Source organism: Crassostrea angulata, chromosome 1 (assembly GCF_025612915.1).
Source record: "Crassostrea angulata isolate pt1a10 chromosome 1, ASM2561291v2, whole genome shotgun sequence".
NCBI classification, from domain to species: domain Eukaryota; kingdom Metazoa; phylum Mollusca; class Bivalvia; order Ostreida; family Ostreidae; genus Magallana; species Magallana angulata.
In genome coordinates this window covers 49,401,879-49,427,132 of record NC_069111.1, presented here as the reverse complement: position 1 = coordinate 49,427,132, position 25,254 = coordinate 49,401,879, and the positions used below count along the sequence as shown (strand labels likewise).

At 33.5% G+C, this 25,254-nt stretch overlaps 3 protein-coding genes across 4 annotated transcripts in view; 2 read left to right on the top strand and 1 right to left on the bottom strand.

Annotated features, from left to right (window-relative positions):
- LOC128172065 (uncharacterized) overlaps window positions 1–24,684 on the top strand; it is a 170,813-nt gene extending 146,129 nt beyond the window's left edge. Inside the window, exons 1-4 of one of the 2 annotated variants that reach the window (XM_052837835.1) lie at window positions 19,864–19,989; window positions 20,117–20,223; window positions 20,566–20,695; window positions 22,999–24,684. In XM_052837835.1, coding sequence (XP_052693795.1) covers window positions 20,182–20,223; window positions 20,566–20,695; window positions 22,999–23,192 — 366 coding nt within the window. In that variant the 5' untranslated portion in view covers window positions 19,864–19,989; window positions 20,117–20,181 and the 3' untranslated portion in view covers window positions 23,193–24,684. Of the gene's footprint in view, window positions 1–19,863; window positions 19,990–20,116; window positions 20,224–20,565; window positions 20,696–22,998 lie in introns of those variants that run through there. The other variant, XM_052837840.1, reaches the window with a different exon arrangement.
- Window positions 840–5,247, top strand: LOC128172004 (protein ILRUN-like). The gene is made up of 5 exons (XM_052837779.1): window positions 840–1,109; window positions 3,221–3,375; window positions 3,676–3,873; window positions 4,123–4,487; window positions 4,813–5,247. The coding sequence occupies exons 1-5, from the start codon at window positions 952–954 to the stop codon at window positions 4,870–4,872; spliced, it is 936 nt and encodes a 311-aa protein (XP_052693739.1). The 5' UTR covers window positions 840–951; the 3' UTR covers window positions 4,873–5,247.
- Window positions 6,297–17,084, bottom strand: LOC128171983 (adenosine deaminase 2-like). Its single transcript, XM_052837764.1, has 9 exons — window positions 16,678–17,084; window positions 14,772–14,921; window positions 14,582–14,648; window positions 13,331–13,541; window positions 11,815–11,945; window positions 10,725–10,930; window positions 10,074–10,231; window positions 7,990–8,192; window positions 6,297–7,741 (listed from the first exon to the last, which is right to left on the bottom strand). Exons 1-9 carry the CDS (start codon window positions 17,039–17,041, stop codon window positions 7,618–7,620), a joined length of 1,614 nt encoding a protein of 537 aa, XP_052693724.1. The 5' UTR covers window positions 17,042–17,084; the 3' UTR covers window positions 6,297–7,617.
- Window positions 24,685–25,254: the final 570 nt, after the last annotated feature.

Sequence of the window (25,254 nt, the reverse complement as noted above, 5' to 3'; positions counted from 1 at the left end):
GAGGTCGTGAGTTCAAGCCCCGGCCGGGGCGGAAGTGGAGCTCCAAAAAGGTGAATATCTCTGTGCTTTATATATATATATATATATATATATATATGTGTGTGTGTGTGTGTGTGTGTGTGTTTAATATTTAAATAATAAAATGCTAACGAGGGTTACATATTTTCTGCAATGTTGATACGTTCATATCCCGCATGAATTATGAATTACATGTATCAAAAAACAGTTATTTAAAAAAAAAAATAATTTAATTGATCGTACAGTGTAAGTAAAAGAAACTAAGTCATTTTTAAATACTGCACATCAGTAAAATGAATCTAGACAAATCGTCTTATATGGAATTCGAGTCTGATATCTTCGTGACTTTATTTTTTAGGCTGATGAGGATTTCGACTGATCAATAAATTGGTTAGAACTGGATCGCGTATATTGGATTTGCTACCCCTCCCCCACTTTTTTGGGAGAATATTAAAAAAAATTAAGTAAAATTAACAAAATTAATTGTGAATTTGAAGTTTTAGGTACAACACAGCAACCTTCATATCTCCCATGAATCACCAAAAGAAAGATTTTATTGTTTGAATGAGGATATAATTTGTTACCCTGGTGTATTGTTGCTGAGGTGAGCGAATTTGGCCTATGTGTCTTGTCAGGTGAGCGGTGAGGCAACAATGTGGCTCTAATATTGTGGACGTTCCATTGCATAAGCGTACAGCACATCCTTAACTTGGAGAACGATGAGTGATATTTCTTGTGAATATGCAGAAGATTGAATCCAATAAGCAAAGAAAGAAGTTACTTTTCCGGGATAATATTTTCCGTTCAGTGAAACTTGACATTTACGTACGCAAGAAAATTTCCAGCGTCATCGCTCGATTCTAGATTGTACTCTTACGTACTAAACGTTGTGAAATGTATTGTTTAATGTCCTAGTTTTGGTTGAAATTAAGCATGGATGTTGATAATGAGCTGGAGGGTAAACTGCTTCAACAGTTTAGTTCCATGGGAACGACGGACAAAGAAGTTTTGATCTCAGAATTTCAAAAATTGCTCGAACCTAACCAACTAAATCCAGCAGGATGTGCGTTTTTCCTTGATATGAATAATTGGTGAGTGTATATAGAACCATTTAGAGCTTCTGTGGTTCTATAATAACAATAAACCCAGTGATTTTCATGAATCATGTATTGGTCACCCGTGTGAACAAAATCTTTTACAGATACACAGACACAACACATTGTTATGCACAGTTTAACAATGAACACATATGTTGTACATTGTAGATTTATAAATTAATTTTTTCTGATCAAATGCTAAATTCAATGTTAAACACCTTGACCATTCTTTTGAGAGACTATTCCCAGATTAAGGGAAAAAAGACCCATGAATTATTTGATAAGATAGACTATTCATTCATGACATGTCACATTGCATTTTTAAGTGGGAAATATGACAAATTCTGTCAAAAATTCTTTTGAAGCTTTGACAAGTATTACCAATGTTACCAGCTAGCTTGCTTGGTTTGGTTGTGAATGATAAAAGCATGCATGTTAGGTGCTGTAAATACATGTACAATGGCAACTTCTCTGGCCTTTCCGGTAGAGCTTGGAAAAACACCTCGAATTTATCACATAGGCATCCATGACAACCCCTCTTCTTTATAAAACAATATAAATAAGACCCATTTTACGATCTCATGAGATGTGAGCTAGACCACAGAAGAAACATTCAAGGCTGTCTTGCTGATTCTGAAATTGATGGTATCGTTAAGCAACTCCATTTTATATAAAATTTTACCATCAGGTAATGCTTATACATTCAAGGTGTTTTTCCGAGCTCTGCTGGAAAGGCCAGAAAATTTACAATTGGCTGTAAATGATGATTTGATCTTTTTAAAAAAGGTGTTTTTTTTTTCAAATTTATATTTGGAATGTTTTTGATAATTAAGAACAAAAATGATAACAGATTGTGAAATTCAATATAGCAAGATCCTAGGAGATTTATTGTTAGACAGAAAAGTTACAAGATAAATTACTGATTTTGAAATGTAAAGATATGCTATTTCTTCCCACTTTGTGCTACATGGTGTGAAAAATGACATGTTTTAAACAGTTTTACTCATATGAGCAAGATATACAGAGATTTGTGTAGGTTAAGTACTGTTACAATAGGCTTTACCAGAGTCCACACTTGAAACACATGATCTTGACTCTTGATTTACTTAACAAATATCTGCATTTAAATTTGTACAAAAAGAGTTAATACAGATACACACGCCATTCACTGAAAATTAAATATGGTGCAACGCAGGTATGTTAAGGCTTCCCACAGCAATGTGTAGAGAGTCATTTATTAATATTCAGTATCAGAAATGATCAACAGATTTAAAGATTTGCCGGAAGTAATTAAAAGACTATGTATTAATTTAATGTTTGGAGACTCTCCCTGCACCGCTGAATAAAGAAATTTTAATGCATGTAAAAACAAACTTGGAGCAGGTGAGAGATCAATACAATTCAAGAATATTTTAGGTTAAATTAGGAGAGAATATAAGAAACCAATGTGAAACCAACGGATTTACCCCAATTTTAAGTAAATTACTTTCAATTAGTAAAAATGTGCTTCATTTGATGATTTGCAGAAGTGTTTTTACAAAATCTTTAATTAACAAAATATCTATTTCAAGCCCAAGCAAGAACTTCAAAATATTATGACATAACAAAGGATTTTTCTTAAGAATATTTATGATTAAATGTCATTAATCATTGGCGCTGATGCGATTTAATTACATGGTTTGCAATGTTAGGATACGTACATCATGTGACAACAAAGTACCGGGTACTTATGACGTCACAAAAATGCATCAAATAAAATGTTTAACATTGCTCTCGATATATGTTACTGAGATTATAAGAAATACTCCCGGTCAAAGTATTTTTTTGTTGATAAAAAAAAATATCGTTTTTCGGCTGTATTTTAGCTCTGGGACACCTTAACATTGCTGCAAAGAGGACTGTTATTTGTGAATGTCTTTTCTTTTGTCTTTTTTTTTATTGGAAAATTAACTTTGCTTGAAATTATAGCAGTTTGTAAAATAAAGTTTGATATTGTCAAGTTTATAGAGTTTTTCAATGAGTGTATTGTAGATGCCTATCATTGCCAAATACATGTATTGTTATAAAGCTTTATTAAAGTAATCAAACTGCTATTGGAATTGTAGGAATCTTCAGGCAGCTATCTGTTCGTACTATGATTATGACCAACCAACTGTTCAAGTGCCATGTATGAAGTTTCTGAAAGATGTCACCATTGGGGAGGGTGAGGCAGTACCCCCTAACACAACCTTTACCAAAACTTGGAGGATACAAAACTCAGGTCAGAAAATCATCTCCCATATGGTGGTTAAAAAAGTTCTATATCATTTCTTGCAAATAAATTTCAGTATTACAGGTAACAGATACATGTGAATGTGACCCAACAGCCAGTAAATCATAACATGTAATCTTTATATTTCTATAAGTGGCAAAAATATTTGCTTTATGTGGTTTCATCATGAAGTATAAACCATGATAAATATTTTTTCTGTGGGACCATTCTTCATGAATTTTTGTGTCCTAAAAACCATAAAACTCTAACCCTGTGATAGGCATGGCTGTGAACAGAATTCTATTATAGGAGATGACAACTGGCCTCCCGGCTGTAACCTACGATATTGCTCCGGTGACAACCTGAGTAACACAGACCGTGCCATTGTGGATGCCCTCATACCTGGACAAGTGACTGACGTCAGCGTGGAGATGCACAGCCCCTCCAACACAGGGGTGTACCAGAGTCAATGGCGCCTCTCCACCCCCACTGGAATGTTCTTTGGAGGTTCGTCACTGCACTATGGGCACATTCATTGAATCAATAAGCTCTCTGTCAAACTGTTTGTTCAGAGGAGGGTGTGAACCTTTTGTCATTCAATCTTTTTATTCATTCAAACTAAATAATTAATATTGACTTTTTAATGAAAATCAATTTGATTTTTGGAAAGGAGAAAAATGTACATGTATTAAATTTTGTAAATACCAAGAATGCTGTATTGTTATTTCTGAAATCAACTTTAATTTTGTTCTACAGATGTGATATGGGTGATAATTCAAGTGGACGTGGGTGGATTACTTGATATTACACAAAAAATGTCCAAGTTTGGAACTGATACACAAGGACACTCTAGTCACAGTCAACCAATACCAAATCCATTTGCTTCCCCTTTGAAAAGTGACCACAGTGAAATCCCCCGACCTAGTTTCTCTCCCCCCCATTTGTCATTTCCAGGAAGTCCTGTGAGTAATATGTCTCCGAATTCCTCAATGACTGCACAGATCGGCAGTCCGTTCATCGCACAACTCAGTCCAGCAACCAGCCAGGCAGGAAGTCCGTATTCTCAGCAAATGACCTCAACAATTCCAAGTAACTTTCCTGCTGCTCGCTCACTCTTTCAGGTATGGCGGGATAGTTATTTTAGTTTTCATTGCACTACACCACAACTTGCACGACACATCTTAGTCTTTTTAAATTGTTTGTAAGAACGGAAATGTCTGAACAACCTGTGAAGATTTTAGCAGGGAATATTTCATTGACCAATTGAAAGGTTTCCATGAGGTGATCAAGAACAGGATGTTGTTAGATCCTCAAAAAGATATATTAAAACACAAAAGCATGAAGGATCTAATAAATTTAATGAAGACAATAAACTTGGCACTAATACATAATGTATTTGCAATCTCAGAAACATGAAGTCTCATTGTGGTTTTTGACAATTTTCAGACACAACCTGATAAATCCTGTGATGTTCAAGACTGTACATCAGAACTAGATATTTCCTAGCATTGATTTAACCAACTCCCTCAGACTGGACTTGCTCTTATTTGGACAGGCCGATTGTTTAATACTTTAAAGCAGGGAGGAAAAAATTGGTGCACTTTTTGTTTTGTCCTTTTTTGTTTGTTTATTTGTGGAATTTATGATATCAAATTCAGTTTCCAAAAACATCAAGATTGAATAGGAAATTGTTCAGGAGAGATCAAATTGACCTTTATGTGATATCAATATCTCAAGTTTCAGATAAGTACCAGTATTCATGTAATTATAGAAAAGAATAATTTGATTTTAAATGTAAAGGCCAGAATAAATAGTGTGTTTCAAATACCCTGTATAAAAACAATGTTCAGTGTTTTTGAAAGGTTTCATAAAAGGCCGTTTGATTTTGCAAGTTTAAAAAGAACAAAGTAAAATTTCTTGCCAACCTACCCACCCTATTTTTGTTATAGGTTGGAGTTGGAAACCACTTTTTATTATTTTGGTCCTATAGTATGAAGGTCAGCTAATATTGCAAAGAAAGCCATGCCTATTCTACAGCTTGTACTGTTAAATAAGCTACAATTACAATTACCAGTAAGCTTATCATAAAAACCTGTATATCTTGTATCTTTGATATTTACGAAAACAATTGTGAATGCAAAAGAAATGCTTTCTTTGATATAATGACCTGTAGCAGATCATTGCTCATATCAACTGTTTATACATGTCCAGTGCTTCATTTGTGTGTTGAGAATCCCTAACCAGAGAGAACTGATGCTTTTTATTGCTATATGACTGTTATAAAACAAATCTTGTTAACACATTGTCCATGTATATTTATAAATAATTCTTCCAGACACTTAGACTGTTGCTTATGCTATGTCTTACATATTGTTAAGAAAATGAAATCTTTTTTGAGATTTACTATTCAGAATTTGAAACGTAATTTTGTTGAGATTTCATTTCAAGTGAAATTGTACATGTATTTGAATTGACACTTGTATTTAAAGCACATCTAAATATCAAATTACAAAATCTTACAAGATTCAAAACACCACTTGTGGTTGAAAAGCCAGTTGTTTCAATTATTAAAATGACAAAAACTAAAATGCAGTTTTCATCATTCCTCCTTTGCTGTATGAAATTTTACCTATAGTGGGTTTCACTGGTATTTTTTTACGTGCTCCATCCTACAGGGTTATATTGATTGATCTTACAACCAACTAAGTAGAGGTTACCGTGTAATACTCGTGTATTCGGTGTGTTTAAAGTATGATGACATTCTCCATTTTTAATGCTAAAATCTTTACTTTAAGATACTTATTGACTAAAAAAATCATGTTGAAACTTTTGGGAAGATCTTAAAGGTTATAATTATGGGTAATTTCTTGACCACCGAAATTCTTTCAAACTCTTACTATCTATACAAAATAAAATACCCAAAAACAAAACTTTGACAGCCTAATTTATTTCCCTTAGATCATACAATGAAAAAGAAATCATCCGTAACTACATAATAATCACATATATGTATATTTTTCTTATCAAATGACTGATAGTAAACACATAAATACTTTAAAGAAGACAAAAACAAACTCCAGACACTCTAAAGAAGACAAAAAGAAGACAAAAAACTACCAGACAAATATTCATTATCCAGTGTATACTAATAGATGTATGATTAAAACCAGGAAATTTCTTTCATTCTAAATGTATATGAAAGAAAGAAATCAATACTTTTTTTTTAAATTGCACTCTACATGTAGCAAACCAAACCAGTTACATTAGGTCAATACATGTACATCGTATATCAAAATCAAAAGGATGCTTATACACCTCTCTCTCTCTCGCACGCACGCACGTAAATGATGAATGGAAGGATTAACGGATTAAGTACCCTATTAATGAATGACTTCGTTGGGATTGGATAAAAAGAGAATCCAAAGGCAGCACTCACCAAAGAAAGATATTAGGCAAAACAATTTATAATCATTAGATTGATTTTTCCCCAATCAATTTAATACTGCATATGACCACAACGATGAAATTAAGTCACAAAGTATTGCTGGACTTGGGGAATATTTTAAAAAATACTTTTGAATAAATCACAACAATCATGTCACAGCACAACATAATACAATGTACATTATAACAAAATATAAACTTGTAAATAATAAATATTAAAATAGTACTCCTTTCGATGAACATTCATTCTTAAAATGTGGAATGTCAATTCGATAGACTAGGACTAGCCATGTTGTAAATATACCATAATGTAAAAAGTCAACAATGGCAACGGTGAGAATAAAAAAATATTCTGTCAGTAAGATTCATTCTATACTCGTTATAAATATTTAGTATTGGTTAATAATTTCTAACTGCTCTAAATATGAAAAGGTTAAACTTTCAAAATAAATGTGGGGTATTATTAATACATTTTACCATACTATGGTATAAAACGATGAATTATAGAGAACCAAAAAAAAAAAAATTAATCAACAGAAAAGAATTAAAATTGATACAAATAACAGATAAGGATTAAAACCCAACACTTTTTCTGAAACAGTAAACAGGATAATAAAGAGACATAATATAAAATATTTATAATGTTATTTATGTCTTGGATAAAATAATAAAACCATGCACTATGGAAAATCCACATGACACATAAAGAGCCATCAATTCCTTGCGAATGAAAACGTATCCATCTTGTACAAAGGCATTTTTGAAAAAAATATATATCAATCCACCCCTCCACCAACATTTCTTTGTCTACCCGAACACACTGCCTCCTGATTGGTTGAATTGGTGCAATAATTTTTGAATAAATGCGTCCCATTTTTGGCGCCACAAATTTAAGGCCTTGGTTTTCTCTACCGGAGTCATGGCGCTCAGTCTGTATGGGAAAAAAAGGAAACAAAAAAAATATTTAAAAAAAAAAAATTGTGAATTATTCCAAACCGTAAAGAGTTACCAATGACCAAAGACATTCGATTTTTATATTTGTCATTTTCTCATGCAACTTGGTCGCAAAATAAGAGAAAATTAATCATAGATTCTTTTATCTACACGTATGTGTTTTTTGTACGACACAATTATTATATGATGAAATGTTTATCTATGTAAATCTTTTTTGTCTCTTACTCTATTGAATTTTTCGCCAACTTTTTCAACAGTCGTAAATCGGCGTCTTCCCCTGCAAGCGCCATAAACGCCATGTAGAAGTCGTAGGACAGGCCGCGGGCACCCCAGATACCCGGATCATCGGAGCTGATGACGATCGGGAAATCCTTGGCCACCAGGTCAGCCGCTGGGTGGTTCCTAAGATCGCTGACCAAGAGTAACACCTACAATGTATAGGATAAACAACATAGGGAGAATATTGTACTTTATTTTAAGACAGAACAATGTAGTAATGGCGTCGATTTAAGTCGAATCTTGTAAGAGTTTATGTATATCATTTGCTTGCAACGTCTTCAAATAAAGAACGAACATTCGTCTAAGATAAAATGAGATGTGCAAAGGACTAAGAACAAAGTGAGGAAGACAACTAGATAAAATTAGTTTTAGTCAGTTATTATTTTTTTTTGGGGGGGGGGTTCCAAGGCTCGTCTCGCATACTCGTACTTGAAACCAGTGATTTCAACGTGGAATGTGCAAATAATTGATAATTACCTTTCATAACAAAGTCTTACTTCCCATTAATTTAAAATCATTTTTTGTCTGCGGAGTTTATTGCTTTATAAGCGAGATCAACTATATATAACATGTACTTAAAAAGCTTAAGAAGTACAATAAATGCAGGCAGGTAGCATCGTTTTTGAAAAGGGGGAGGGGGCACACTCACCCCCACCCCCCCCCCCAAAAAAAAAGTAAAGAGGTATTCAGAAAGATAATGAATAGATAAAAAATATAACAAAAACAACCAAAAACCAATTCTCCGATCTTTCAAATTTTATGGGGTGGGTGGTGATGGGTTGGGAGAATCAATAACTAAATCTTCCATTTTGATGCAATATAGTTATTTTTCCCAATATATTTTACATGCCCGTTAATGGAGGGGGCAGCTGCTTTAAGATTCAATTTTCTTTCCGTTATTTTAATATAACTGACTATTACGATGAAAAGTGGGTGTGGTACCCCTCCCGCCACGTGCCTGCTATGATGTCTATATGTGCTCTATGAGATTTTCGTTGGTGTATAGCAGTTTAATTTTAAAATATGTGATACACATCATATGTCTGTGTAACTATGAATCATTTTATATACAGTTAAAATAAGCTTGTAATATGTAGCTCTGGACAATTTTCTTCACTCGATGCATTTTTTGTATTAATCATGATTATACGTGTATCATTATTTTAAATGTACTACATGTAGTATATGCCCTTAAGGGCCCTTAATCCATGAAGAACATAAATGTACTTATATGCAAGGTACAGTGAACATACCCTAGGGTATGGATCACGATATAACCGTCTAGATTGTGCACATTTCTATCTATCGGTCCTTAAATAAGCTTATCCCTCTATCACCCTTTTGCTGGAGTTATGCTTGTTTGAGTGACCGTACCGCGTTTCTTCCCAGAGAAAGCTCGCTATATACTAGTAGATTTATTTCGTAAATGCAAGATCTTTTCAGGATATTTAATTGACAGTACATCTATATTGTATACATGTACATGCCAGAATGCCAATTGAAATATTCAAATACACTGTGCGGATTAATGACAAAAAGCCAGCTTCACAAATCTTGATTAAGGTAAGTAGTGTTGAATTCTAGCTGTTTTGCAAAATACTGGTAACTCATGAAAAAGAAAATGGAGTAATATACATGTACTGTGTATTTTTACGACAATTAATAGAACGGACTACTAATAAGCACATATCCTCCCCCGAGAAAATATATAGCCAGATTTACTTGGGGAAACGCTTCTACATAGGTTTCAGGCAATGGGAATATGTACAGCAAAACTCGAATATAACGAAAACGAATATTAAGAATTTATGGCTATAGCGAATTTTTATTAATGTTCCGCGAAGTCCTTATATAAATCTACAGAAAAATGCAGTATAAAACGAATACAGATATATAACGAATTTGCGGCTATAACAAAAAAGTTTTCAGACCCCCACGGATGAAATTTTAATGCATATTTCATTCCTTTAACGAGTATTTTCAATTAAAGAATGATAAAATGCCGCTGTGTGACTGAGACTGGTATATACCTGGTTAGAGATAGGGTTGACTTCTACTGCGATATTTCTCTGCTTCACCATCTTCATAACCTGCGGATGTTTATCCAGGGCGTAGCCGTGTCCGATACGGCTCGTGTTCAACAGGACGGCGTCGATCAGATTGTGGTCGGTCGGCGTCCCTTCCCAATCTGCAACAGAGTTCAAATGATGTTAAATCATGCATAAAAAATACAGATAAGATTGATACCCCTATTTTTGCTTTTGATAATCATCTAACACAGTTTCACGCATTTAAAATACGTCGCAATGCCGGTTGTTTTTGCAAAGTACTATTTTTGGTAAATTTAGGCAATTGATACAGAATGGTCAAGTACTTTATATATGAAGATGTTAAAGTGACAATCAATGCAATATCTATATATAATGGCTTTTATGATATCTGATCTCCATCGAAGATAAAAAGAGAAGTTTTACTGCTCAGATAATGCCCTATATTAAACTTGACAGGACTTTCAACAACAAAAAACATTAAACGTTCTTGAAAGTGATAATATATTCTCGTTTTTTTAAACTTCCCAAAAACTAAAGAATGTTTATCTTTAAAACCCAAAGAATTTTCCATTTACAACGTAGTTATTTAAACTTAGAAAAATGGTAAAAGCCTGAGGATTTGCAAATTACCTGTTTCGCCAGCATGGAAAAAATAGGGCAGGTCAATGGGCGGGACCTGTTCGGAGGGGTACAGTAGGGCGTCTAGGTATTCTAACAGAGTTTTCCCGGGGCCCTCCTGTCCCACCAAATCGTACCCCGCGAAGTGATCGGGGTACAACTGTCGGAATCGTATTGACTCCTTCACCTGGGATAGGACGTCATTCTCTGGAACGATTCTACAGAAAATAGGGAAACGTGTGAATCATTATCACGGTAGGTAAATGTAGGTACATGTATAATCATAATTTTGTCTGCCCGAATGCATGTTTCTGAAGTAGGTCTCAGTTTTTGTAAAGCAATTTAAAATCAAATTTTATACAAATCAAAAATTGATTTTCATGTGGTAGTACGAAATGAATGAAAATTATACCAGCAATATTCTTTTTTATAGCAGGGTTATGAAGCACAATTAAATTATATTTTTTTCATTAGGAATCAGTTCTCAGTTCCATGATTTTCAAACCTCAATACTCACTAATAGATTTAGATAAAGTTATTGTGCGACTGGGTCAGGCGTTCATGCGAATGTATTTAATAAACATTGATGTAAAAAACTGAGCAATTTAGTACTTTTTATTTACTGTAATGTCAAAAAAGGAACATTGCAAAAGCTCAGCACCGCAATGGTTTATATTCAGCACGCCGTGCGCTGACGCAACTTTAAACAACGCACAATCTGGCTATTGCTATTTCACACGAAGTCCGCCGATTTGTCATTGAACGCACCGTCGCGCTAACTTTACAAAATGCGACGTCGTGTTGTCACTCAACGCGCCATCGCACATCATCACGTTATCAAATGGCGCTAACCGGACAACAAGCTTCTTGTAGTTTTATCAAGCATACATTCACCACACTTGTTAGGCATCTAATGACCTAGTAGCAAGGCCAATATCACAATGAAAACTATCTTTTAGGATATAATGATTTTTACACTTTTGACTGTTCTACTCTAAAATGAAAAATATAAGCCGTTAAATGTCAAAAGTAATTTTACCCTTAGCATTAGTTATAATTATTTAATTTTATATACAGCTATCTACGTCTGAGTTCTACCGACCTTAAACCAGAGTATATGACTTTTCCTCCACTAAATTCGTGTCTGTGCTCGTCTACAAACTGAGCAAAAATGTCGTGGTAAGTTTTCATCACCCAGTCCTTTCCCAGCGTCGTTCCATCTAGTTGGTACACCTTATATACAAAGAAAATACATATTACATTTATTGTATTATACAATGTACAAACATTGATACATGTATGTTCTGAACTTTATTTCGGTGATATAGAAAAATAAAATACACCAATATTTAATTAGATTTATTAAATAATTAAAATTAAATTATATCATGAGAGCCAAACTTGTTTAAAGCATTGCACGTCCGTGCATGAAAAATCCCAATATGATTATGTTGGCACAGTACAGACCAATCATTCGTTAGTAAAATATCCAGAACATAAAGACCAAAATGCACTGGAAAATTCATAATATTATTTCAAATTCTCAGAGGAAATTTAAACAACAAACCCCCAGAAAGTCACGTGTTAGAGGCCTGATACTAGGTCTAGTTTATCAAATGCGTTCTGAATTTTTAATTGAATTGCTTAGAACCTTGCCTTACAACGAAATTTAGATATACTGATATACTGATTTATATAGACATACTGATGTACATTTGTCCGTCTGGTACTTGTTTATGTATGCGTATGGACTATTTTATAGGTAGAACCTCTTTTTTTTTTTAGAAATTTCTCTCTAAAATTTGTAATCTTGTATGCTATCTGGGCTCAAATTTGTAAATAAAACAATCATTATTATAATAGATAAAGACTGCATCCTTACGTCCACTCAAAAAATACTTAGTGATACTAACCTTCGGTAGAGATACTTACCTTTGGTAGAGATACTTTATGATACTAACCTTTGGTAGAGATACTTAGTGATAATAACCTTTGGTAGAGATACCTAGTGATACTAACTTTTGGTAGAGATACTTAGTGATACTTACCTTTGGTAGAGATACTTAAAGATACTAACCTTTGGTAGAGATACTTACCTTTGGTAGAGATACTTAGTGATAATAACCTTTGGTAGAGGTACCTAGTGATACTAACCTTCGGTAGAGATACTTAGTGATACTAACCTGTGGTAGAGATACTTAGTAATACTAACCTTCGGTAGAGATACTTAGTGATACTTACCTTTGATAGAGAAACATAGTGATACTAACCTTTGGTAGAGATACTTAGTGATAATAACCTTTGGTAGAGGTACCTAGTGATACTAACCTTCGGTAGAGATACTTAGTGATACTAACCTGTGGTAGAGATACTTAGTAATACTAACCTTCGGTAGAGATACTTAGTGATACTTACCTTTGATAGAGAAACATAGTGATACTAACCTTTGGTAGAGATACTTAGTGATACTAACCTTCGGTAGAGATACTTAGTGATACTAACCTTTGATAGAGAAACATAGTGATACTAACCTTTGGTAGAGATACTTAGTGATACTAACCTTTGGTAGAGATACTTAGTGATACTAACCTTTAGTAGAGATACTTAGCGAGACTTACCTTTGGTAGAAGTCCCCTAAACTCCAGGTACTGGACGTTGTCTTGGTTGAACTCGGTCAGGGCCTCGTAGAAATAGTCGACGAACACCGGGGCATAGTTGATGAGGCCCCCCACCTGATCAAACGTCTGCAGAAACCGGGTCCAGACGACATCAATATTGGGGTAGGCCTTAGCAGGGTCAGGAGTTATCAGGGTCATATTTAGGTAAAGCCTGAGAAAAAAATTTATTGATGGTGAAGACAAGTTGGTGATATTTCTCTTAACTTAAAGTGGTATGGGACACTTGGAAACATCAATAAGTACGGGTGTAACAGCATCATTTTCAAATTCAAATCAACGATTTTTTTCTTCAAAATAACCTATTGCACTACGCCATTAGACATCAATATCGTGAAAAACCCATTGAAACACATTAAGTACTTTTTGTGTGCGTTTTCAGGTGACCATTTTCAAAGGAATAGGAATGCTTGTAACGTTACAAAATATATATAGTGCCTGTTTGGGAGGGTAGCCGTTGATATTGACACTGGTTTTCTCGGGGTGTCAATTTCAATGGTTACCCTCCCAAACAGGCACCATTTATTTTATTATACTGAATGTCTTAATCTCAGAGAGAATTTTACTGCATTTATATTGAAATGACGTGAATTCAACGGCGAACCGTACGCGCATAATTTACGAGCAAGTAACAATTCGTTGTGTTACCCGTTGCCAATTGTGTTGCTAACGCTGAGGGCAATAGAACGGATTATCAACTGCTTCTAAACCAATCAGATTTCAGTATTTAACATGAAAGTATAATAACAACAATTGTTTAAGATTGTGATTATTTAAACAATAAAACACTTTCGTTTGTGATTCATGCGGTATATAAAGGCAGCGGCATTGCAGAAAAATACATAATTTTTGTTATGTTTTGACAAATTAATGAATTGATTGTTAAAAAAAAAGTAAAAGTAACTAAATTCTTGTTGATTTCCATCAGTACGTTAGATAAAAGAAATATCCAAGCCGTCTGATATGGGAAATTGAGTTTGACATCATGATAATTTTTTGAGCAGTCCTTCACTTTTCTCAGGTCGCTAAAAGTTTCGATCATCGATAAACTGGTTAATGATGGATCGAACAGATTTTAGTCCTGTCAGTTTCTATTAAGCTATAAATTACAATAAATTTCCGTAAGAAATAGAGGGAATCATACTTAATGTGTGTAAATATATTAGTATAATACGCTTTAACAAATAAGCTTACAAGTTATCAAATTCGTCTTTATTGGTTGCTTTCAGTCGTTCCTCTTTCACAGATTTCCAAGGGCAGTCTGAAACACAAAATTTTGTATGATGCGACAATCTAGCTTTAAATACTACATCGCTTGACATTGATCTAAAATTCGAATTGTGTTGCATTTCTTTTTATAATAAAAAATGGGTCAACTACAAACCTGGGTTACTGGGTGGAGTGCCCGGAAAAAACTTGAAGTACACAAAATATTTGTTGTTTGTGCACATGTAGCAGTTTTCTCTGTATGTGACGTTTTTGACCAGCCAGTGTAAGTCGACCATGGAAGTATCGTGAAGATGGAGAGCGGCGCCTATAAAACGGAGTTACTGAATGGAGATACTGAATGTAAACGATAAAACGATAAAATGGAATTACTGAATGTAAACGATATAATGGAATTACTGAATGTAAACGATAAAATGGAATTACTGAATGTAATCGATACAACAGAGTTACTGAATTGAGTAACTGAATGTAATAACTGAATGTAATTGATAAAATGGAGTTACTGAATGTAAACGATAAAATGAAGTTACTGAATGTAAACGATAAAATGAAGTTACTGAATGTGAAAGATCGCCGTGAAGTAATAATTTACAGCGAATTATACATTCATGTAAATATATTATATTTGTGTGTGTGTGTGTGTGTGTGTGTGTGTGTGTGTGTGTGTGTGTGTGTGTGTGAGAGAGAGAGAGAGAGAGAGAGAGAGAGACAGAGAGAGAGAATTTGATTATAAAAGACATAATTATTGAAAGTTTTGTGTACTTTGTTTGCAATGTAGTGTAATCGCCTAGTTGGTAACTAGTAATTACTAGTAGCTCAAAGATCAAGCATACACTTAATTCACTATAAGTTATAGTGCTACTAGTATCAGTCACTGACCAACCAGATAGGGAGTAGTCGAACTGTCACACGTTCGCACCACACACATGACAGATGGTAGATCTCACAATACTAATTTGTTGTCTCATTCTTGAATAGGAGAGTAGTGGCATTGGAATCGCGATAAGTTACATTTACATTTTGTCTATCAAAATCTAATCTTCGCTATGTCTCTGAACTGGCTCGATTGTCGATGGAACTTGTTCACACAAATGGAATTCAATCAGAATCTATGTTAATTTCTTTCAATATCTATCAATAAGATATCACGGATGCGTAAAATTATACAACTTCTATAGTCACAGTTAATATGAGAGAGAGAGAGAGAGAGAGAGAGAGAGAGAGAGAGAGAGAGAGAGAGAGAGGAAGGAGAAAGAGGGCACTGAGTGGATGAATCAATGCAATTTTGTAACTATTAAGTGTGAATGTGGAGCTATGCAGGAAAATGATCAAAGTGCAAATAATAGCCATATGGCACATGTAAACTATTGAATTACAGAATTGACTTCCGTCTGACGAGGATCTAATAATACTAAATCCTGGGTCATTTTTCCGCGTTTAACAATCACAGTACATACGTCAAATTACCATCACATTATATGTAGTTAAATCCAACTGAATTCGATACTATGTGTTGGACATTGTACAGTCATGTATAAATAGTTCAGTAATGATTTAAAGAGACATATTCATGGCTTTATGAAATGCATATCTGGTGGCCACTCATTCATATATTTATTAGAGCCTAAAACTATTTTACAGCAGTTTGCAGAGATCAGAATAACAAAGTAGATAATTATCAATTAACTATAATAAATATAAGGCAACATGTGTAAAAAAGAATTTCAAAGATCACTCATTTTACTAAATGTGTAAAAATGTGATCTGTGTGATTGATTGTAGACCAGGGAGTTTGATTTATTTATTTCCTTCTTTCCAGATGTCCATTTATCGATTTGATTTAAATACTAGCTAGGTATCTAGCAGGTTATTTATTGAGTTGAACATTGTTGTTTAAATGCAATTACTAGCAATATATGGCACAATTAAATACAAGTATCGGATTATTTGTCTGCGAATTTAAAATGTTACGTTTCCTGGAACATTACAGAAGCACAAGGATATACAGAATTACAATAACTGACTTATAATTTTCACTGGTAATTAACATACATGTGTACCTTTAGGCATCGATTTAATTATCTGGAACACTTGACTCTTCTCCACCAGAGGTTTTCCCACAAGAAAATTAACACTAGGTGGGAATGGTTCACCATTATGAACTCTGGACCTGTTCACCTCCAGCTGCTTATATTTCATCAGAATGGCATTCACTTTTTGCTCATTTGCGTTCAACACGACATCGTGGCCAATTCTCATATTCTGTTCTTCCAATAAAATGTCATTGCGAGCTTTGATGTATGAATTTCTATCCCGTGCATTACGATAAAGCGATTTTATGTCAAATTCCTTTGTAAAGTCAACGATTGTAGAAAACCCAAAATGAAAGAGAGACAACGAAATGAGCAAGGCCCGAACAGCCATCGCAGCTGTTTGTTGTGTTTACACAGGAAATACTACCTATGAACCCTGACCTTTACCCAATAACATGGGAAATGAAATCGTCCAGAAAGACGGAATAGTTCAGAAAATCAATAAACCGATTTTAGTGTGTGGCTATGCTTATAATCAATGTGAAATATAAAGAATGGAAATGTCCCCAGAATACAACGATAAAAATATGACGAATGTGTCGAGTGCATAAAATTTTACAATTTGTTTTGATAAATAAAATAATATTTTGAATTGGCTCAGTGATGCTGATTGATAGAGAACTTATCTGCTGACTCTTAACTGAGCTATTGAATAAAATGACTAAAACACTAGAATTTAGTCAAAAAGGCGTTCCTCCATCTAAATCAGCAAAGAAAAAAATCTAGACCCTATTTAAATTCTACACAATGATTTCGATGGGGGGGGGGGGGGGGGGGGGGGGGGGGCTCATACTTGTATATGCAACTTTCTAAATATAACCAAGGGTTTCCGAACCAAAGATGTTCATAAAAAGCTGCATATCCAGTGATAAATATTTTGCCATTGATCAAACGTTTCGTTAAATTACAAATTTGACTAAAGTTAATTCATATAAAGTTTTTAAAATCAAATTATGAATGTGAAAAATTACCGAAAACTACCACAATTTTACATAAACTCTATTTCATTTCACATTGTTCTTCACGCCGAGGATTTGAAGGGCTAAATTACAATCAAATGTTTTTTTTATAACAGGGACGTAGCATCGGGGGGGGGGGGGGGGGGGGGGGGGGCAGGGGGGAGCCTGTATTTTCTCGCAGCAAAACTTTTATCAAATCTACATATAAAAAATTGAATCAACATGGAGAGTTGGCCCTCCTCCCAACTTTTTTGAGAGTATGTAAAAAATTGAAATGAAATATCGAAATTAAGACAGAAAAAGAAGTTATCGGTAGACTACACTATCAGAAAATACTAGCCTGAATTTTCTCGAAGCAAAGATTTTTGTTAAATTTACATATAAAAAATTGAATTATCATGGAGTTGGCCCCCTCCCGACTTTTTGGGGAATATTTTAAAAATTTTAAAAAATTAATGATGCTACGTGCCTGTAAGAAGGAGGATTTAAATCGTTCTCTATTTATTGTTAAAAAAGGAAGGATTTTTTTTCTGTACGCTAATTCTCATTCGTTGATAATTATCAGAAAAAAATTTAGAAGCTAGAGTATGTACAAAGATTCTGAACTTGAATTAATGTTGCGTTCAATTGCTGATAAAAGATCAAACATGGTAGTTGTGTAAATTGTTTTCGTATTCTCTAAGTTGGGGAGCAGATTAGCCTTAGCATGGATGCTAAGTTTAGTCTCTATGTGTTAAAATGTTATGGCTTTGAATAAACGTTTTGCAGGCACTTTCACATCGATTTGAAAGTGGGGGGTGGGGGGTGATTTACCTGATATCTTTAAAGCAATAAAAAAGAAAGAAAAGAACAGAAACACTTCATAATTCTTGAAAAACTTATGATGGAAGGGGGGGGGGTGTACATGCAATACTAAAATTCTATTATTATATATTTATTTTTCAAAAGTTCTAAAATCAAGTTTGGGAGGGGGCAGTTCCTTTGAAAATCAATTTTTAATATGTAAATTTTAGAAAAATTCGTATACATGTATATACTTTAACCATGCTACTCGTTTATCATTATTTGATACATATGTAGGTAATGTATCGAGCTACATGTATGCAAGTGAAGTTCTGGAATTTCACAACGGTGATGTTATTGAAAAAAATACATTTGGAATATGTTAAAATTATCTTAAAAGTTATAAGAAAAAATACTTCACCATTGATGTTGTAAAATAAAAAGGACGCTTGTCGCTATGTACCCAAAGAAAAATTAGTAGTGTTAAATTTTGGTGTAAATTGTTAGAATCTGAGAATTGTACAATGAAAAGCATTTATCAAGGTATGTTTGACAGGCCCGACAAATACCACGACCGTGAATGTTTGATCTACTTAATTATGTTTTACCCTTATATAAAGCTATTAAGTTATGAATTGATTAAATCAAACGCCTGGAACGATAAAATAATGTCAATAATATAAGGCATTTCAGATTTAGAGGGGTTTATGGGGTCCCGACCACTCCTTCTGGAAAATTAAAAAAAATTAAATTCACATACAGTATAGAATAGACCCCCCCCCCTCCCCTTACACACACTCATAAAAGCATTTTATATGATTGATGATGGTTAAAATTAAACTCCCTCTTATACACTCAGGTGCCAAAAGTATTCTTTTTTTCTACCTTATTTTAAAGAATTGTTTAAAAGTAACCACTTTGCCGATTTTGAAAAGACATGGATTGATAAATTTAGAATTTCTCTACGATTTGGGGCATAATGTCTAAATATTTCCAGCTTTCTGTTTCTAGGATTTGATATCAACAATCCACAGAAGGATTTTTCGGCTTGCAAATTGCAAAGGATATATAGTAAAACTCTTTGAAAAAAGCTTAGTATTGTGTTTAAAATATCAGACTTTACAAATGAGTTGTCAAAAAACTATTTCAATATATGTCCAGAGCTGTCAATGTATTAAAAGTCTTTTAAATTTGACAAAAAGAAACGTAGGGCAAGCTTTTAAAATACAGAAGTCTTGATTTCAATGAAATATATAGTTAAAAAAATAACAAAAATCATTTCTATGTGTAAGTCTATAACATTTTCCACAAATCTAGTCAAAATTGTCAAAGAAGATACTGTAACTTTAAAGAACAGACTATAATATGCACTCACAGAACTTAATCGATACAGACTATAGAAATTATCATCTTTTATCATCCAATGAGCTATCGCGTTACATAAAATTTTAGTGACCTATTTTTACTGCTGCGTAAACAACGTGGCAGTTACTGCAAATGATATGGTCTGTATTAAACTGACGTTTCTAATTCAAAAGTAAGTTATTTATGACTTTTTCTGTTTAGAGTTTGATAAATTGTTTCTTTATTTTGATCTATTTTGGGAAATTATTTATACACGTGCAAGTTTAGACTGTTGATGCACAGTGCAGCATTTCTTTCAGCAACCACTGACGTTTTGGCGCCCAAGCTTTAGAGAAAAGGCAGAACCCAAAACATCTTTGTAAAGATGTCTACCATTATTCAGACCATACAACAGTGTGTATATAAGGCAAGTGAAAATATAATGCCAAAGCAGCAGGTTTATCTTTGCTCATTGCTGATACAGATCACCCCCCCCCCCCCCCACTTTCTTTATGTTTTCTACCCACACATCCACATATAAATCAATTCAAAAGACTAACGAACGTTGTTATACTGATCTTTTTGATAAGAATATTCCACTGGCTAAAATCGGGTTATTTTGCCAAGTTTTTTTAATTCAACTTTAAGAATTTAGTTTCAGATAGTGTGTACCAGAGATAAATGTTTCATGCAAACAACCCCTTCCTTCCCATTCCTGGTTTTGATGTGATAAACTTAGTACATGATGTATAACTCATATACTCTATAGAGTTCAGCAGAACCAGGTGTTAGTACAGGAGAAGATAATGACCCTGAGCTAGAAAATCTGAAAGCCGAGGTCAGTGAGGAAAATACAGCTGGTCAGTCCAAATGTGATAAAAAGACAGACGAAGTTACAGGTCAGTCAGAGGCCTCTCACATTCTAACTATTTAGTCCATGTATGTTACAACAGTTTTATTCTACAGTTTGTTTTCTAAAGTGTAGATGATAAAATGAGGTTGCAATTATCCTTTGAACCTTGGACGTGAAAGAAGGCAAGTGAGAGTGAGTGAGAGAGAGTCTGTTTAAAGACTGAGAGTCTGATTGAAAACAAATTTATATCTTAATAATATTTTAAAAATTCAGACTCATGCCTGAACTTTATCTTTCAAGCTATATTTGTATTTGAAGATATATGTCAATTTCAGTAATTTTTAGAAACACTGTCAAATAAAGCTTTTGATATTTCCATCAAAATAAACAATAGAATAACTATATTAACTTGTAAGCCTCTCTTCGAAGAAGGGAGAGCATAGCCATATTGCTTTACTGCTGTTGGTCTGTCCACCAACAGTTTCCTTTTACTTTCTTAGCAGAAGTTGTATGTACGGAAATGAAATTTGGTACATGTATGTGTATTAGTCATAAGAATATCTAGGTCAGTTTGATTTGGGTACGATTTAGCAATTTTGGACAGAGTTTTGCCCATTAGACTTAAAACAATTCCAATTCTTTGCAGTTTCCATTCATTTTCTTCGCAGGGGTTGTACAAACTGAAATAAAATTTGGTATATGAATTTATCAAGAATATCTAGGTAAAGTTTCATTTTGGGTATGATCAAGCAATTTTGAACAGAGTTGTACCCTTTTGAGGGGGGCATATGTGTTTCACAAACATCATTAAAATTTGTTTCTTTCATAATTTTCTTCTCAACAATGCAAGTCAATGGGTTTTAAAAATCATCATCTATTAATTAAACTGCAAGATATAAGATTGAAACAATTTTTACTGTTATGAGAATTTTAAATTCATTTCAATGGTGAAAAATTCAACAATTAAAAATTTGAAAAACGGCCTAAAAATCTAAGATCTCCCGCATGCAACCTATCTCCCGCGCGGGAGACAAATTTCTCCCGCAATCGTATTTGTCTTCCCAATACCCCCCCCCCTTTCAAACTTCTGAATCATTACATGTAAATTTCAACAACCACTGCGGGTTTTTCTCTGATTTTGAGCTAAAAAAGCTGCTGTGTAGCTTGAATATATCAAAATCCATCCAAGTACTGTCTACCGTGATAATAGTATGACATGTTATAGTCCAGTTTACTTTTTAAGATTACTTCCGGTTTTGACTTAAATCAGTTACGTATTTAGATTTTAGTTATGCATAAGCCTTATGAAAAAATAAGTGAAAGCTTAAAACATCTTGATTTTACTCTGTAACACCAAAGAAAACAGTACACAGCCAGGGGTGTCACTTAACAGGTGCACAGGTAAAGCACCCAAGCCACGTGCAGTGAGTCGTGACTAATTCTGTCTGGCCAGCACGATCGGTAAAAATCAAGTGAGTTTGGAACACTGAGTGTTTATACAAGCTACCGATAAAAAAGCGTTTCACAAGAGTTTTTAAACTTTATAGAACCGGTACTATGAATTACAGGGATGCTATAGATATTACAACAGAGATCATTTTTAAATGATACTGGAGAATTACATGTTTTGTGAATTAAAAATCTATCCTATATATAAGGCAAAAAAATAATTTTAATGAATATTATTTACTGGTATTTTCTTAACTGGGTTTCACTGCAAATTCAAAATACGCAAAATAAATTTTCTGTGTTTACCCTAGATGTCAGCATGCAGTGATGGTTCAACATGGTTCAATACTGAACAATAAGAAGACTTAATATAAAAAGTGGCACTATTGACTTCTTGTATTGTACCATGCAAACAAAATAATAGTTTTCTGAACATGTACAGCAAAACAAGTTGTAATTGCACACTGGTAGTCATAGAAATAATAAAATTTAAAATGATTGCAAATGCATTAATTACAATGGTAAAATAAGGTATCTAACAGTATTTTTAATATATATTTGCATTTCACGTGAAAAAACGTCGTTTACGCAAAATCACCCCCTTAGCCAAGTTGGTAAGGGGGAGATTCTCCCACATAGCAGCTTTGAAAGGTTAACAGGTATGAATTTCTATCAAATTTATATATTCTGAATATGATATACTGTCATCCACATTTACATCTAACAACATACCATACAACATAAGTAATATTCAGGATAAAAAATACATGTGTTAAAAATAATCAAGATCAAACTTTGAAACCATGTGCATCCCAACTTTTTGTTGTTTGATTTAATTGTACTTATCATCATTATACAATGTGAACAACTGATAATAAGCCTTCTCTCCTAACATTGCAGATGAAGGGTCAAAGGGCAACCTCCTGTGGCGGATGTCCTCTGGCTTGTACAGTACAGCGACTGGTGCAGTCGGGTATGGAGTGGGGAGTGTCAAGTGGGTGGCTGGAAAAACCTATGATGTGGGGTCGACTGTGGTCAGTCATGTGAAAGTGCCCTCAGTATCAACATTTAAACGCAAAGATAAGAAAGAGTAAAGGAAAGGGACACAACTCGAGGAGTACTGATAGAAGTACATGTACAATTGTACTTAAACTTTATGTTATATACCGTAATGTTTGTTTCTGATTAAATCCTAGTATTCGTTGAAAAATAATGCAATTTTTTTTTTTTTCAAGGTGCCATCACTGTATAATTTATTGTATAGACAAGTGATGTTACATCTATACAATCCACTATTGTTAAAAGGGCAATTATTAATTTGTAATTATGCAGACTTTTAAAAGACTTTTTGTATGTGCAATTTTAGTTAATAGGTATATAAGATAGATGAAAAATTATATATCTTTCAGTATTTAATTCAAGTATTTGAGTATTCTACATTTGATTGTGGATATTTGGGTATTGTAAAAAGCAATATTCAAATCTATACATTATCCGTTTTACAATTTCGCATCAACATTTTTTGCTGGGTTAATAGCTTTTGTATATGTTTTTTCTCCTTAGTATTGCAATTGAATATGAAAATTTTGGAATTAAGGAAATATTGTGAAATCATTAAAATTTCGTGGGCCGAGGTCAATTTTTGTGGATTGCTTAAAATTTACAGGTTCATGGGGATGTAATTTCGTGCATATTCTTATACCTATGAATGGATGTATGACCTAATTTACTAATTCGTGAAGAATGTTAATTCGCAGATGAGAGATACCCACGAATTCCACAAAAATTGAGCCACCACAAAATCTAATGATTCCACAGTAATGCAAAATATGAGTATTTATGTTTAGGTATTTTGATATGGTCTCAGTTTTTTCCATACTTTCTTATGTAATCCCTGGATTTGGTGTCACAAGCAATTGGGATGTTTGAAAGTTTTTTTTTTTAAGTCTCTGTTTGTAAAATGTCATTTTGTTTGATTTTTTTCATTGTTAAACTTGCTGATACTGTATTGTGTGTCATTTGTTTGATATACTGTAGAATTGCTCATGTCTAGGTTGTAATTTTGTCATGGTGTCTGAGTATTTTGACTTAGTAGGGACAATCAATCTAATGATGCATAATATATTTATTTATTCTACAAAAGAAATACACCTACATGATAGAGAAATGTAATTATGAATCATTGTTATGTAATGTGCCAATTCACCCATTGAAAAGTTGTCTTCCATCACAGTATTTTTCTATATATATATATGTTTCCAGGTTGTGGTGAAACCGGTCAGAATTGAAATATATTGAGTACATGTAAAACATATTCTTTAAGCCATATGTACTCACAATGTTGATATATTTGCTATAAAAACACAATTATTGTTGCAAGCATTATTACTTTGATCTGATTCTAGTGTTAAGTAGTCAGTGTCAGTAAGGAAAGAGTCCTCATTTACAGTGTATTATTTTATCTGTTGTGGTCGGAAGACAAGAGAAAACAATGTACAGTATGATTTTCTATCAGAATGTTTTATTTGTCTCAATGTAAAAGTTTATGTCCCTGTGAAATTTGTTTAAAAAAAGTTAAAGAATGCATTGCAGTGTTTGTAGTGAGTGTTTTATGGATTATTAAGTATTTTGAAAGCTAGCAAGTATATGTATACACAAGATTGGTTGAAGCTCTTCATAAACAATTATTTATGTATGAAATATTTTTTGCAAGTTTTTTTTTTCATGATTTCTTATTTTCTATAAATACAATTATTGAAACATACTTGGTATAATAGTTTAATTTATGGAACATCGAGTTTTGCTGGTGTAAACTATCACAGATTAATCCATCCACAAAATTATTAGATATAAAACTGCCGTGTAAAGAACATTGTTTGCAACACTTGTGATCGTTAAAAAATTGTGTTTAGACACATAATGAATAACTTATTACATGATAATTGACCTAGATAAAAATCTCAGATTTTAATAAATTGATGGAGGTCACCTCCAGACACAGGGGACATAGTTTGAAAACCTAAAAAATGAAAAAATACCACAAACTAAGTGGTTTTGGCAAATGTTTTTATTGGTTATGACTTATGACCAAGTGTGTGTCATCCCTCTCCCACTCTCATTTTTTACTCTTTTAAAGTCTTTATTGTAAATGAGTGT

Coding starts and splice junctions, on each gene's coding strand:
- LOC128171983 (XM_052837764.1), bottom strand. CDS start 17,041: ATGGCTGTTCGGGCCTTGCTCATTTCGTTGTCTCTCTTTCATTTTGGG. Junction 14,922..16,677: donor AATTAAATCGATGCCTAAAG/GTACACATGTAT, acceptor TCCGTTTTATAG/GCGCCGCTCTCCATCTTCAC. Junction 14,649..14,771: donor CACTCCACCCAGTAACCCAG/GTTTGTAGTTGA, acceptor TTTGTGTTTCAG/ACTGCCCTTGGAAATCTGTG.
- LOC128172004 (XM_052837779.1), top strand. CDS start 952: ATGGATGTTGATAATGAGCTGGAGGGTAAACTGCTTCAACAGTTTAGT. Junction 1,110..3,220: donor TTCCTTGATATGAATAATTG/GTGAGTGTATAT, acceptor TTGGAATTGTAG/GAATCTTCAGGCAGCTATCT. Junction 4,488..4,812: donor CTGCTCGCTCACTCTTTCAG/GTATGGCGGGAT, acceptor GACAATTTTCAG/ACACAACCTGATAAATCCTG.